The 15,330-nt window shown below is 52.9% G+C and overlaps 1 protein-coding gene across 3 annotated transcripts in view; it reads left to right on the top strand.

The window, feature by feature from the left end:
* Nucleotides 1-15,330, top strand: part of GAK (cyclin G associated kinase) — a 123,445-nt gene that overhangs the window by 106,992 nt on the left and 1,123 nt on the right. For 2 of the 3 annotated variants that reach the window (XM_049886519.1, XM_049886517.1), the window contains 4 exons: nucleotides 2,557-2,679; nucleotides 4,112-4,231; nucleotides 11,189-11,419; nucleotides 12,394-12,557. In XM_049886519.1, coding sequence (XP_049742476.1) covers nucleotides 2,557-2,679; nucleotides 4,112-4,231; nucleotides 11,189-11,419; nucleotides 12,394-12,557 — 638 coding nt within the window. The remainder of the gene's footprint in view (nucleotides 1-2,556; nucleotides 2,680-4,111; nucleotides 4,232-11,188; nucleotides 11,420-12,393; nucleotides 12,558-15,330) is intronic. The other variant, XM_049886518.1, reaches the window with a different exon arrangement.

Genomic DNA, 15,330 nt, shown 5'->3' with positions numbered 1-15,330 from the left:
TGATTGTCTGAAAACAGGGGTAGCAGTAGATTTAAGGTATTCACAGCACATGAGCCAGAATGGGCGTGCCACGCCTCCCAGCTGGATGGTAGAGGATAGAGTGGATTTGGGGGCCTTGCGGGCATGTGCGAGTCCCAGCTCCACCCTCTGACCGCATGGCCTCTCGTGCTCTAGGGTAGTTCTGCTCACTCTGGGCATGACAGGAGGCCTTACAGGGCCCAGCGCTGCCCCCTAGCGTCTCGGTGTGCTCCCAGTGGTCCAGGCCCACTGAGGTCCTGCCCAGCTCCTGTGCACCATCTCTGAGATGATGCCAGTGGTGCCCACACATGGCCTGGACACCAGCAGTGGGGAAAGGTCAGCCCAGAGCTGCCATCTGCCTGGGGACTTACAGGGACTGGGCCCTTCTCTTCCCTTCCTTCCCTCTTGGCCATTCCTGCAGCTACTACTCAGCTTTCTCTGCACATCCTTGTCCTGCGTGCTGTTCAGCAGGTGTCTCTGGAGGGCCCACCCATAGGCAAGGTCCCTCTGAGCTCCAGGGCTGGGCAGTGAACAAGGTCATCACAGCCACCTTCACATGGGGCTGGTGTGGGGCAGGGTGAGGGGACGGTGGGGGACAGAAGAATCCAGGGAGCAAGTGTTGGGAAGAGATCATAGCATGAGGGCATTGGAGATGGGTATGTTCCCAGGCAGGCCCGAGGAGTGACTGGATTGGCTCGTTCCAACAGAGAGAGGTCTGCATGGCTGGAGCAGAGCTGAGAGTGAGGCCACACCAGAGACGGAGCAGGCTGAGAGACAGCATGGGCCAAGAGAGTCCATGGATGGGAGAAAGGTGCAGGCCAGGAGTTGGCATGGGCCAGGAGTTGGCATGGGCCAGGAGTTGGCACGGGCTGGGAGAGGATGCAGACCAGGAGAGGCCGTAGGCCAGGAGAGTCCATAGCTGGGAGAGGGTGTAGGCCAGTAGAGGCTGTGGGCTAGGAGTTGGCATGGGCCAGTAGAGTCCACGGCTGGGAGAGGGTGCAGGCCAGGAGAGGCTGTAGGCCAGGAGACAGCATGGGCCAAGGAGCGTCCATGGCTGGGAGAGGGTGCAGGCCAGGAGAGGCTGTAGGCCAGGAGACAGCATGGGCCAAGGAGCGTCCATGGCTGGGAGAGGGTGCAGGCCAGGAGAGGCTGTAGGCCAGGAGACAGCATGGGCCAAGGAGCGTCCATGGCTGGGAGAGGGTGCAGGCCAGGAGAGGCTATGGGCCAGGAGAGTCCATGGCTGGGAGAGGGTGCAGGCCAGGAGAGGTTGTGGGCCAGGAGAGTCCACAGCTGGGAGAGGGTGCAGGCCAGTAGAGGCTATGGGCCAGGAGAGTCCACGGCTGGGAGAGAGTGCAGGCCAGGAGAGGTTGTGGCCCAGGAGAGACCACGGCTGGGAAAGGGTGCAGGCCAGGAGAGTCCACGGCTGGGAGAGGGTGCAGGCCAGAAGCTGTGGGCCAGGGGACAGCAGGGGCCCAGAAAAGCCGGGGAAGGCCTGGGGCCAGGCTCTGTGGTCCTCAGCTCCTGAGGGTTCAAGCAGATGCTTTGGCAGGTCTGGCGTGCGTCGTAGGAAGCTCGTGGCGACCATGTGCGGACGGGTTGTGGGTGGACAGATTGGAGAATAGGCTCCCAGCAGTGCTGGCACTAGCAACAGTGAGAGGAGGGCAGACAAAAAAGACACCATGTGCCCAGGTGCCAGGACTGCCGGGCTGGGTGCGGGCCCTGAGGGAGGGGCCCGCAGATCATCTGTCCCCTGGGACGGAGACGCGACCAGCCCAGTGTCCTGACTACCGCATGCCCTGCCAGGTTTTAGGAAAGGGTGGGAAGGTGCGTGTGAAGGCACCTTCAGGCATGTGTGAGTGTGAGGGACCTGAGCACACCTGGCAGGTGTAGGAGGCAGCAGTGGTGTCTTTGAAGACCCTGGGACAACTGACATGCAGATTCTAGTTTTCGTCATCTCATGAACTTCACTGTGCGCCAACCATGGTCACATCCAGTGGTCAGATCAGGGCGCAAATGAGCGTCTCTGGGTCCCACGGAGCCAAGGCTGCAGCCAGAGACCAGACACCCTGCATGCTGAGGGCAGTGGGGCCCTGGCCCTACACAGCCAGCAGCCACAGGGCTCCGTGCTCACCTGCCTCTCCCCCTCACCCAGCCACCCCTGGTGGCCCCAGGTCAGTGTGTAAGGGGCTGGCCAGCCTGAGCCCTGCTGCCTGTGGCATGGGCACAGCACAGTCCTATGTGGAGAACAGCCCCTCCAGGACCAGCTGTACAGGCAGTCATCATGGAGGCCCTCTCCGGAGGCACCTTCCAGCCTGTGCTGCGTCATGCTGACTAGTGGAGGGAGGCTGTGAGAACTGGTGTCTCCAGAGAGGGCCTTCACCCAGGCATCCCTGCCCAGATGTGATGTGTGGGCACGTGTGTGACCGTGGTGACAGGAGTGCGGTGAGGTGAACGTGCGAAGGGGCTGCCCCACGGGAGGGGTGGGCGGGACAGACAGGCTGTAAAGAATGCTGTTCTCTTCCGGCATTTTCTTCCCAGGGGATCTACCAGCAGAACCCAGCAGGATGACCGCCTCCTCCAGCCACCCGGACCTCTTAGGAGGATGGGATACCTGGGCTGAGGCTGCAGCGTCTGTGCCAGCCCCCAAGCCTGCTGCAGAAGGTAGGGTGCCGCTGGCCACTGCTGTGCCCAGCAGGGATTGCTTGGGCTCCCAGGCTGGGGATGCACCTGTGTGGTTTGGTGCCTTTAAATTATCGGATTATTTTCCCATTTTACAAATAACACAACCATAACACCCCCCAGAAAGTAGTCAGGACTGCCACAGGCCAGCACTCGATGTGACCACAGCCATGAGGCTCAAGCAGAGACAAGACCAGCAGGCACTTGGGGTCTTGGCTTCTGACTCACTTTCCCTTATTTGGTGTGTAGTACAGAGACGCAGTGATTGCCAGGCCTGCCCACAGGCTTACTCCTGAGAGAGAGCAGCCACGTCCGTGTTGACCACACTCTGCTTTTTCTTCTTCTCCTGCGGCGTGTGTGTTTTGTGACATGATTTTGTACTTTACGAACTTTTCCTTCCCAACTTCTTTTACCCGTAACATATCATGAGCATTTTCTGTGTCCGGTGGTTCTTCCCCGCTCCTGAAGCATCTGTTACAAAGATTGCCAGCGGTCCCTTCTGCGACTGCTGTATTTGTATCACCATCCCTGTTGTGGGTGTGCAGGTGGCACCCAGCATCACGTCTGTGAGCGTCTGTCCATCGCTGTGTCCACCCGCAGTCTGTCCTGTTGAGAAATTTCTGGTAGCGAATTGCTTTGTCAGAGAATATGCATATTTACAAGGCCTTTGGTACATACTCTGTTTGAGGTACGTGTTATTGTCAATCTACCTGCCCGTGGGCAGTTCCTGCCCTTGGTTTCCCACCAGGGTTGCATCATAACTTTAAGAGTACTGTCTTGCCAGTTTGAGAGGACATCATCCTCGAGTGCACGTTTCTTCACTGTGATGAAGCTGACTGTTGTTTTGTATGATTTTGATTATTTGTTTTTCTTTTAAGAACTGGTTGATGTTCTTTGCTCGTTTTCCTATTGATTTATCAGTGCTCTTTGTATATGAAGTAACAGCCATCACCTTTAATGGCTGCATGAGATTTTATTGTGTGACTATACAATGATTTACTTAAATATTTCATTGCTCTTTTATACTATTATAAGGAATGTTATACAGAATGCTCATATTTTAAATTGATCTTAGGAAATGGTGTTATGAAACCAGAACAACGTGAACATTTTTGGTTCTTGATACAAGTTGTTACATTATTCTGATAAGGACTGCCCTAACTCAGAGCAGCACAGAGCACTGGCAGGCAGCTGTCCCACCACAGAGTGCATGGGTGTCCATGTGTGACTGTTACTTTGAAATTAATATTACAACCTAAAGTCAAGAACTACAACACACATCTTATTTAAAGCAACGTAGCTGCTAGTACTGAGCCACATGCGAGTGCCTTCAGGATAGCAAGGAAGGCTCAGGAAGGAAGAGCAGAGGGGCTCCTGGGAGGCATGTGTTCCTAACGCCATCTGCCCCTTCCAGGCCCCCTCTTCTCTTCTGGAGGTCAGCCAACAGCCCCATCCGGCCCCTCTACAAGCCACACCAAGTTGCAGAACCTGGACCCCTTTGCTGACCTCGGTGACCTTGGCTCAGGCCTCCCAGGTAATGTGTCTTAAACGTGTAAGAAAATCTCATCAGGGTGTGTTGACAGTGTTATATGCCTTGCAGGAATTTTTACTTTTAGAAGTTGTCTTAGTTATCTAGCACTGCTGTAAAAGAAATATCACAAGTAGATGGTTTTAACAAACAAATTTATTCTCATAGTCTAGGAGGCTACAAGTCCAATTTCAGGGTGACAGCCCCAGGGGAAGGCTTTCCATCTCTGTCAGCTATGGGGGAAGGTCCTTATCAATCTTCTGTGGTCTAGGAGCTTCTCAGCGCAGGGATCCTGGGTCCAAAGAATGTGCTCACCTCTCGGCTCTTCTTTCTTGGTGATATGAGATCCCCCTCCTCTCTGCTCAATTCTTTTATATCTCAAAAGGGATCGACTCAAGGTACATTGAAATTGACTCCTGCTTCATTAACATCATAGAGGCAGGATTTATAACACATAGGATAATCACATCAGATCACAAAATGGTGAACAACCACACAATACTGGGAATCATGGCCTAGCCAAGTTGATACACATTTTTGGGGCACACAGTTCAATCCGTAACTGAAGTGTTGGTGACAAAGCCCACCTGCTTGGACCACACTTACTTAGCTGGCCTTGGCCCCTACCCCCCACTAGACTCTGAGCTCCGTGAGGTGGAGCCTTCATCTCGCATGCTTGCTGTGCTCCCGAGCTCATGGCACAGCGATCACAGTAGGGTGGAAGTGTCTGATGTCATGCTTCCGTCTTAGACCAGTTATTGTTAACTGATAGCCTAAGCTAGTTATTACTGAAATCAGGACTTGGAGATCCCTTCCAGTCCCACCTTGGAAGAGGCCCCCGTGCGTGCGCCGTGCGTGGGAGCTGCAGCAACTGTCCTGGAAGCCCGGAGTCTCGGCGTCTGAGGGCAGCTGCAGGTGGTTGGTGCAGTGCTCCAAGTGGGGGTGCACGTGGCATGGGTGTCCCATGTCTGGGTGGTGGAGCTGGTGATACATTTAATCCACAAACCACAGCGAGTTCCCATCTGTGCTAGGCTCTGCTCAGGTGGCCAGGACCCCATGGTGGAGAAAAAGCACTGCGCCCTCAGTGAACAGAGACATCCCTGAGAGCATTGCCAAAGAATAGCACGGGGGCAGGGGCTGTCAGGCAAGGCTTCCCCGTTAGTGCAACCAAATGCATTGTGAGTGGTGGGACCCCTGCCTGCTGAAGACTGAGGGCTACCCTGCTGAGAGCCAGTCCTGTGCCCAGAGATACCAAGGCTAGGCGAGACAGGTGTAGTGTCAGAATAGCCCCATAACTATAAAGAAAGTGGGCTGGTAGTTAGAGACCTCCCCAGAAGGGACTTTCCAAGCCCAAATGCTTTCACTGAGAATTCTACCAAACACTTCCCAGCTCACTCTATGAAGCCAGTATTACCCTGATACCAAAAGCAAACAGACAGTACAAGAAAAGAAAACTACAGACAATATCACTCATGAGTATAGACATAAAAACCCTCAACAAAATATTAGTAAGTAGAATTCGTCAATGTATAGAAAGACTGAGACACCACGACCAAGTGGGGTTTATTCTAGAAATGCAAAGCCAGGTGAACATTCCAAAATCAGTCAAGGTAATCCACCATATTAACCAGTTTAAGAAGAAAAATCGCATGATCATAGCAACAGTACAAGAGAAAGCATTTAACAAAACCTAGTCGCCATGTGGAAACCCTGGTGGCGTAGTGGTTAAGCGCTACGGCTGCTAACCAGAGGGTCGGCAGTACAAATTCCCCAGGTGCTCCTTGGAAACCCTATGGGGCAGTTCTACCCTGTCCTGTAGGATCGATATGAGTCGGAATCGACTCGACGTCACTGGATTTGGTTTTTGTTTTTGTTTTAGTCCCCATGTTTCAACAAACGGATGCAGCGCTGGAGGTGCTTATTCGTCTATGCCAAGAAATATGGAAGACAGCTTTCTGGCCAATTGACTGGAAGAGATTCATATTTATACCTATTCCCAAGAAAGGTGATCCAGCCGAATGCAGAAATTATAGAACAATATCATTAATATCACACGTAAGCAAAATTTTGCTGAAGATCATTTGAAAACGGCTGTGGCAATATATCGACAGGGAACTGCCAGAAATTCAGGCCGGTTTCAGAAGAGGACGTGGAACCAGGGATATCATTGCTGATGTCAGATGGATCCTGGCTGAAAGCAGAGAATACCAGAAGGAGGTTTACCTGTGTTTCATTGACTGTGCAAAGGCATTCGACTGTGTGGGTCATAACAAATTATGGATAACATTGTAAAAATGGGAATTCCAGAACACTTAATTGTGCTCGTGAGGAAACTTTACATAGATTCAAGAGGCAGTTGTTTGGACAGAACAAGGGGGTACTTATTGGTTTAAAGTCAGAAAAGGTGTGCGTCAGGGTCATATCCTTTCGCCATACCTATTCAATCTGTATGTTGAGCAACTAATCCGAAAAGCTGGACTATATGAAGAAGAACGGGGCATCAGGATTGGAGGAAGACTATTAACAACCCGCGTTATGCAGATGACACAACCTTGCTTGCTGAAAGTGAAGAGGACTTGAAGCACTTACTGATGAAGATCAAAGACCACAGCCTTCAGTATGGATTGCACCTCGACATAAAGAAAACAAAAATCCTCACAACTGGACCGATAACCTCGTGATAAACAGAGATAAGATTGAAGTTGTCAAAGATTTCACTTTACTTGGATCCACAAGCAGCAGCCAAGAAATCAAATGATGCATTGCATTGGATAAATCTGCTGCAAAGGACCTCTTTAAAGTGCTGAATAGCAAAGATGTCACCCTGAAGACTAAGGTGCGCCTGACCCAAGCCATGGTATTTTCAATCGCATCATATGCATGTGAAAGCTGGACAATGAATAAGGAAGACCTAAGAAAAATTGACACCTTTGAATTGTGGTGTTGGCAAAGAATATTGAATATACTGTGGATTGCCAAAGGAACAAACAAATCTGTCTTGGAAGAAGTATAGCCAGAATGCTCCTTAAAGGCAAGGATGGCGAGACTGCGTCTTACATACTTTGGACATGTTATCAGGAGGGATCAGTCCCTGGAGAGGGACATCATGCTTGGCAAAGTACAGGGTCAGCAGGAAAGACGAAGACCCTCAACGAGGTGGATTGACACAGTGGTGCTACAACAATGAGCTTAAGCATAACAACAGTTGTAAGGATGGCTCAGTACCAGGTAGTGTTTGGTTCTATTGTGCATAGTGTTGCTATGAGTCAGAACCAACTTGATGGCACCTAACAGCAAAAACAGCCCCCAAGTCACTTTAAGGACTGAGGTGCACCTGACCCAAGCCATGGTGTTTTCAGTCACCTCACATGCGTGCGAAAGCTGGATAATGAATAAGGAAGACCAAAGAAGAATTGATGCCTTTGAATTACGGTGTTGGTGAGGAATATTGAGTATACCGTAGACTGCCGGAAGAGTAAAGAAATCTATCTTTGAAGAATGCTTCTTAGAAGCGAGGATGGCAAGACTTCGTCTCAAGTACTTTGGACGTGGTGTAGGAGATAGTCCCTGGAGAAGGACATCATGCTTGGTAGAGTAAAGGGTCAGTGAAAAAGAGGAAGACCCTCAGTGATTGACACAGTGACTGCAACAATGGGCTCAAGCATAACAAAAATTGTGAGGATGGCACAGGACCGGGCACTCTTGTACATAGGGTTGCTATGAATGGAACCGACCCAATGACACCTAACAACAACATTCCCCATTCATGATAAAAACTCGGCAAACTAGGAATAGACAGGAACTTCTTCAACTTGATAAAGAATATCTACAAAAAACCTACAGCTTAATGAAGATAAACTAGATGCTTTCTCCCTAAGCTAACAGAGGAGACAAGTGTGTCCTTTCTGACCATTCTCATTTACCAGAAGTTCTAGCTAGTGCAGGAAGGTAAGAAAAGTAAATAAAAGTTATATATCCTGGGAAAAAAAAAAATACAGTTGTTTCTATTTGCAGAGAGTGTGGTTGGTTAGGAAGCCCTGGTGGTGTAGAGGTTAAGTGCTATGGCTGCTAACCAAAAGGTCGGCAGCTCGAATCCACCAGGCGTTCCTTGGAAGGTCGCTATCAGTCAGAATCGACTCAACGGCAGTGGGTTTGGTTTTTTTTTTTTTTTTTTGGTTTTTATGGTTGGTTAATGTTGTGGGTTGAGCTGGGTCCCCCAAAGATGTGTGTCAATTTGGCTAGGCCATGATTCCCAGTATTGTGTGGTTGTCCACCATTTTGTCATCTGATGTAATTTTCCTTTGTGTTGTAAATCCTAACTCTATGATGTTAATGAGGCAGGACAGCAAGATTAGGTTGTGTCTTGAGTCGATCTCCTTTGGGATATAAAGAGAAAAGCAAACAGAGAGACAGGGGACCCCATACCACCAAGAAAGAAGCACCGGGAACAGAGCATATCCTTCGAACCCAAGGTTCCTGCGCTGAGAAGCTCCTAGACCAGGGGAAGATTGATGACAAGGACTTTCCTCCAGAGCTGACAGAGAGAGAAAGCCTTTCCCTGGACCTGATGCCCTGAGTTTGGACTTCTAGCCTCCTAGACTGTGAGAGAATAAACTTCTGTTTTGAAGCCATCCACTTCTGGTATTTCTGTTACAGCAGCACTAGATGGCAAAGACATTTATGTAGGAAAGTTCAAGCAATCTATAGAAATCTTTTAGAACCAATAAGTGAGTTTAGTAAGGTCGCAGGATAAAGATCAGCATATAAACATCTATTGTATTTCTATATACTGGCAACATTCACAAGGAAACCAAAATGAAAATGGCACCGTTTACAGTTGCTTAAAAGAAAATGAAACAAGTATAAATCTAACAGAACATGTACAGCACTTCTATGGTGAAAACTACAAAAACGTGATAAAACAGATCAAACAAGATCTGAATAAATGAAGAGACATACTATATGCATGGATTGGAGGACTCGGCGTTTTAAATAAGTAAAGATTTCAGTTCTTTAGATGAGAAAGATTTCAAGCCTGTTGATTTATAGGTTTAGCACAATTCCTACCAAAGTTTCCCAGCAAGAATTTTTGTAGATACAGACAAGCTCATGTTAAATTTTATTTGGAAAGGCAAAGGAACTAGACTAACTAAAATATCTTTGTAGCAGAAGAATGACGTGGGAGGAATCACTCTACCCACTTAGAAGGCTTACTGCTTAGCTCCAGAGGTTAAGCAGTGTGGCTCTAGAAGAGGGCCAGACCCAGTTCACTGAAACAGAATGGTGGTTGTTGCTGTTAGTTGCCATCGAGCAGGTTCTGATTCGTGGTGATGCCACATGTGCAGAGTAGAACTGCTCCCTAGGGTGTTCAGCTCTCTAGTGTTGCAGCTCTCCCTGTCTCCTGGGTTTAGGAGGTTCTCAGTGCAGGGATCCTGGGTCCAAAGGACACACTCCACTTCTGGCTCTTCTTGATGGTAGTGAGTTTTTCCTCCAGTCTTTGGGATTGGCTCTCTTTAAGCCTAACAGAATGGCAAAATGCACCAATCCCCTACGGGAGTTCTGTGCACCTTATTTGCATGGTCCCACCCACTAGGATTCATGTACCTTATTTGCATTAGCAGGTTGTCCGATCCCCTTGGTGGGCCACAAACACCTTAGTTACGTGGTCCCACCTGATCATTTTGTGGGAGTTATAAGACCATGGCTGGAAGGGCCATATAAAAGCAATTCACTACACCACAATACGAGAAAATCTTTGGGACCTAGAGTTCCTAGACGCATCACCTAAACCATGATCCAGAAAAGAAAAAATGGATAAATTGACATCACCCAGATTAAGTGGATAGTTAAACTGGGGTGCATCCGTACTGTGGGATCTCACTCAGCAATAAAAAGCAGCCAACCGTGATTGCCCACAATGGCGTGGATGGATGTCGTGCAGTGAAAACAGCCTATCTCAGAAGCCACCTACTGTATGGTTCCATTCATAGAACATTCTTGAAATGTCAAAATTACTGATTTAGAGGACAAATTAGTGGTTGTGCGGTTTAGGGTTGGGTGTAGCTTTAAAGGGGCAGCACGAGGGAGGGAGGTCTTGGAGGGCTGGGACCGGCCTATTTCTTGGTTGTCGTGATGCTTGCATGAGTCTGTATGCAGGGTGAGGCCTATTGGAACCACGCGTGCATGCACACATGAGTGCAGGGAACGACTGGTGAGGCCTCAGTGCATGCCGGGTGTGCCCAGGCCAGTCCCTGGTCTTGGTAATGACAACCATGTGTGGCGTCACCAGGGGGCTGGGCGCTCAGGATGACACGCCCCTGGTCTTGGTGATGACAGTCCTGTGAGGCATCATCCTAGGGGGCACAGAGCTGGGCATTCAGGATGACCCCACAAGGCCAGTTTTGGAGTTTCCTGGGAGTAATTATTTCAAAATAACAAGTTTTGTAAAGGAGGAGAGGTTTTGAGGGAGTGCCTCGAGGGGACACACCTGTGCTGTCTGGCTGCCTTCCTCCAGCTGCCCTTCATCCACACAGTGGCACTGGCTCCCAGCCCCTGTGGACAAGCAAGCACCTTGGCCGTACCAGCTGGACCAAAGGGGAGGTGGGGCAATCCAGCTGAGGGAATGGGGAGGCATCACCTCGACAGCTGGCCCACCCCATATCTGACCGTGATCCAGAATGTTCTTAGCCGCCATCATGCTTGGCTGTGTTCTGCTGTCGGAGACACTCCCTCACGTGCTGTGGGGCGGGGTGGTGGGAGGCCTTCCCTCACGTGCTGTGGGATAGAAGTGGTGACTCGACTGACTCGAGTGATAGCTGCTGGGCTCTGTAAATTCATATTTCCAACGTGTGTGTTTTTGAAAGTGCTAAGACGCGGTTGTCTCTATGTCGTGAGCTGTCTTTAACTGGCCGTGGCAGCTGTCACAGTCCCTGCTGCTGAGCCACCCCTGCACTGTCTCCGCAGGCACACCCAGTGGGTTCCCTCCTGGTGGCTTCATTCCCAAGACAGCCCCTCCTCCCAAGGGCGGTGGCAGCTCCTGGCAGACGAGCCGGGCCCCCTCCCAGGGCACCTCCTGGTCCCCGCAGGCCAAGCCGCCCCCTGCCAAAGCCTGCCCGCAGCCGAGGCCTAACTATGCCATGAACTTCAGCGTGATTGGGGGCCGCGAGGAGAGAGGCGTTCGTGCACCCAGCTTCCGTAAGTCGTCCGTCTTTCTCTCCATGTGTGATTTGTCCAAAGCTTGCCCTGAAGTGGTTAAAGATGAATTCAGTTTTGTTTCCTCCAACTCAGGCTAGCCTTGAGAAAGGCAAACTTAAATAGGCCGGACATCTGTTTGTCACCAGTAGTTGGGAGGAAATGGTCTTGTAATACGTGTCTCCCGAGTGCCTTCCTCTTCCCAGTTCTCAGCCCATCTTCATGTCAGCACACAGGACCCTGCAGCTCACACTGGCTAGGGGGTGCAGGTGGGGAGGACCCAACTGCACCGAGAGATCCTCACAGTCCTGGGAAACCTCAGCCCTCCCGCTTGCCCCAGGGCTGCTGGGCGGTCAGTCTACAGCCCCCAAGCCCAGGCCTGGCCACTCTGGAGTTTATCACCACGGGAAGGATGGCATGTCCCCCTTGACGTCCTTCCCTGTGTGAAATCCATCTGTGTCTCCTAGTGAGCCACCCACCAGCTCCTGAGCCCTGTGTCCCTCCTCCTGAGGAGGCAAGTGAGCCCAGCCTGCAGCTCTGGGTCATCCGGGCCCCTGAGAAGGCGAGCCTGATGAGATGTTCTTTCCAGTCTGTTTTCAGTCCCAAGGGTCATCAGGCTGGAGAAGTCACCCTGAGCAGTGCAGGGCCAGCGAGCAAACGAGGGACATGTGGGCACAAGTGTGGGCAGCCTCCACCCTGGCCGCTCCTTCAGGGACCTCCCCCCAAGCTCTCGGCCACGTGCTGCTGGTCCCAGTGAGACAGACAGTGCCCACGGAAAGCCATGTCACGCACAGTTCTCAGGAGTAGATGAGCTCAGTTCGCCTTCGGCAGCTGTGGGTTTTGTGTGTGTTTTTTTTTTGTTTTTTTTTTTGTAGGCAGGACAGTTTTCTGCCTTTCAGGGTCTTAGGTTTTCTCTTGGGGGCGAAAGAGTGGGTTAAAGGGAATAAAACTGGGTCTGTGTGTGCATTTCTTTTAAGATTATTCTTTTCCAGCTCAAAAGCCCAAAGTTTCAGAAAATGACTTTGAAGACCTGCTGCCCAATGAGGGCTTCTCCTCTAAATCTGACAAAAAAGGACCAAAGACCATTGCTGAGATGAGGAAGCAAGAGATGGCTAAAGACACGGACCCACTCAAGCTGAAGGTGCGATGTTTACCCCCACCCCACGCCCAGCCCCCCGTCATGGTTAGGACCACCGAACCAGTGGGCACCCAGGGGCCTGGGTGGGCCTGGCGCCACGCTCTTGTTGGTGGAGGCCTCGGGCTGGGTGCCTCCAGGCGCGCTGCAGGCTGGAACAGAGGAGGGGCCGGGCCATCTCCAGGGAGGGGAAACTTCACTCTGCCTATTCAAACAGTGGGCTTGGCCCACACGGGACAGTGTCCACCATCCTGGGTGGTCTCTGGAGGGTGGCCTGGCCGCCTGGCAGGTCTGTTCCCTGGTAGAGGATACGAGACAAGGATGCGAGACTGCAGGAAAGCTGGCTAGTGTCTTGTTCCCAGGTGCACCCACCAGGCGGGCTATAACACTGGCTCAGGGCCCCAGGCTCAGGCCTCATTCTGGCTCCCAAGAGTCAGGCCTCATGGTGGGTCTGCTTCCTGGCCAGAGTGGCAGCCCCTGCTACCCACTCACTGTGCCCCCTGCCCACTGTGCCCACTACCCACTGTGTCCCCCACCCACTGTGCCCCCCACCCACTCTGCCTCCCATTCACTGTGTCCCCAGCCCACTCTGCCCCTCACCAGCTCTGCCTCCCCACCCACTCACTGTACTCCACATCCACTGTGCACCCCCTACTCTGCACCCACTTACTCTGCCCCCACAATGTGTCTCCTTGCCCACTCTTCCCCCGACAGCCTTGTGGCCCCTACCCACTGTGCTTCCCCACCCACTGTGCCCCACACAGCATCACTGCCACCCCATCCTTTTCCTTTGGGCGGCCTTGGTCTCCGGGCCTCCGTGAGGCTTGGAAAGACTACTGGCTGTACCGTGGCAGGTCTGCTCCTGCACAGTGGGGCGGGGGTCAAGGGTCTGCAACCCATGCTGGGCTCCTGCACCCTTGGACATGTTGGACCTGAGGAGAGTGGAGGGGACAGGGATGCTAGTCACATATCCCCAGGCCCCTCTCTCATTCAAACCCAGGGCACCTGGCACCATGAAAGAGGGCCAGAAGGGATGTCTGCATTCCTGGGGGCCCCAGGTGTGAATAGAGAGGGACAGAGATGTCAGCATCCCAGTTGTGAGTGGGAGAGGAGTCGGGGGACATCTGCATTCTGAGTGAGAGCGGGAGAGAGGATGGGGACATCTGTGTCCTGGGGGCATCGTTGTAAGTGGAAGAGGGACCAAGGACGTCTGTTCTGGGTGTGAACAGGGGAGGGGCCAGGACATCAGCATCCCAGGTGTGAGCGGAGAGGGGACAAGGACGTCAGTGTCCTGGGGTACCTGCGTGGGCCATGCAGGGCCTGGTCTGAGCTCCATCAGGGCTCCCTTAGCTTCCCGGGGTGAAGGGGCTCCCAGGATGGCCGTGGTCCAGCAGACAAGGTGGGAACAGCCTTTTTTTGGAAGGAGTGGGGCAAGAGCAGGTGGGCCACTGGGGCCATGGTCGGGGAGAGGAGCAGAGCAGTAGGGCCTCAGCGGAGAGGACACTGGGTCCATAGGTACTGCCACAAGGGAGCTCACAGCTCTGAGACCAGGCAGGTAGGGGCCGCAGAGGAGAAGGTGGGCAGAATCCACCCTGAGGTCAGACATGGGCACCTGAGAAGGGGCCTGGCAGAGGGCCTCTGAAGATGCGTCTGGCAGGGGCCAGCTAACGCAGAGAGATAACAGTAACCTTGGAAGGGAGCCAGGAGACCGCGTTTACTCCTCTGGGCTGGGGGGCCTTGTAACCCAGCGGGAAGCCTGAGTGCTGGGGAGGCAGCTGGGGGCCACTGGAACACACATGTCTACTCAGCCAAGGGCCGCCTCCCCAGGACAAGCACTGCGTCAGTAAAGGCCTTGCAGGGTGTTAGCACAAGGGACAGCAGCACTGGGCAGCCCGGGGTCCCCCAGTGAACAGGGCTCACCCTGCTCCTGGCCTGCACTTCTGGACACATGATGCACACGGTGGGCGAGTGCTGTCACGGGGGCTGGAGCCAGTTGCTCCATGGGCCCCACCCACTGCCGTGACCAGCAGACGTGACACCCGCTGTGCTGGTTACCTGGAGGGAGAGGACTCCACACTGGGCAGCTTCCGCAGGGCGGCAGTGATGGCTCGCAGCAGCCCTGGGTCAGGGTGTGGCAGCTTTGGCCCGAGGGCAAGCCCGTGTTTCCTGTCTTTTGGGTTGTGTGACAGTGTGGCTTTGCAGGGACAACAGAGGGTGCAACTCTGGAGTTGGGGACATCCAGCTGGGCATCGGAGCTCCAGGCGGGAATGGGCAGAGCAAGGCGGTACCCAGCAGGCTCAGGGCAGAGGCGGGTGGCCCTGGCTTCACATGGTTGGGGAGCCCTCAGGAAGGACAGGACAGGCTGTTTTGACTTCATGCCCCACTGGTGGCCCAAGCAGCATGTGACAGTTGGCTGGGGTGGGCTCAGCAGCAGGAAGGTGGCCCCACAGGAGCTGGCAGCCGTCGGCGCTTCTGCTGCTCTCGGTGCCTGTGAGCTTCTCTGTGGGGGCTTGTCTGTGGGTCCGCGACCCCAGCCCCAACCCCCAGTGAGAGTGAGAGTGAAGGTGACGCCCAGGGAGTGCCCCCAGAAAGCGGCCATCGGCACTGCTCTGTGGCCAGATGAATGCTTTCTGGAGGTGTCCATTCCCTGCAGAGGCCTGTGGTTGACCAAGGCTCAGGGCCTGGAGTCCGGCAGCCTGGGCACAAACAGCAGCCCCACTGCCTGTGAGCTGCGCCCCCTGCCTCCACACCTGTGTGAGAGGCGGGGAGGCCGGAGTGT

This window comes from Elephas maximus, chromosome 5 (assembly GCF_024166365.1).
Source record: "Elephas maximus indicus isolate mEleMax1 chromosome 5, mEleMax1 primary haplotype, whole genome shotgun sequence".
Classification (NCBI taxonomy): domain Eukaryota; kingdom Metazoa; phylum Chordata; class Mammalia; order Proboscidea; family Elephantidae; genus Elephas; species Elephas maximus.
This window is presented reverse-complemented; position numbering and strand designations above follow the sequence as displayed.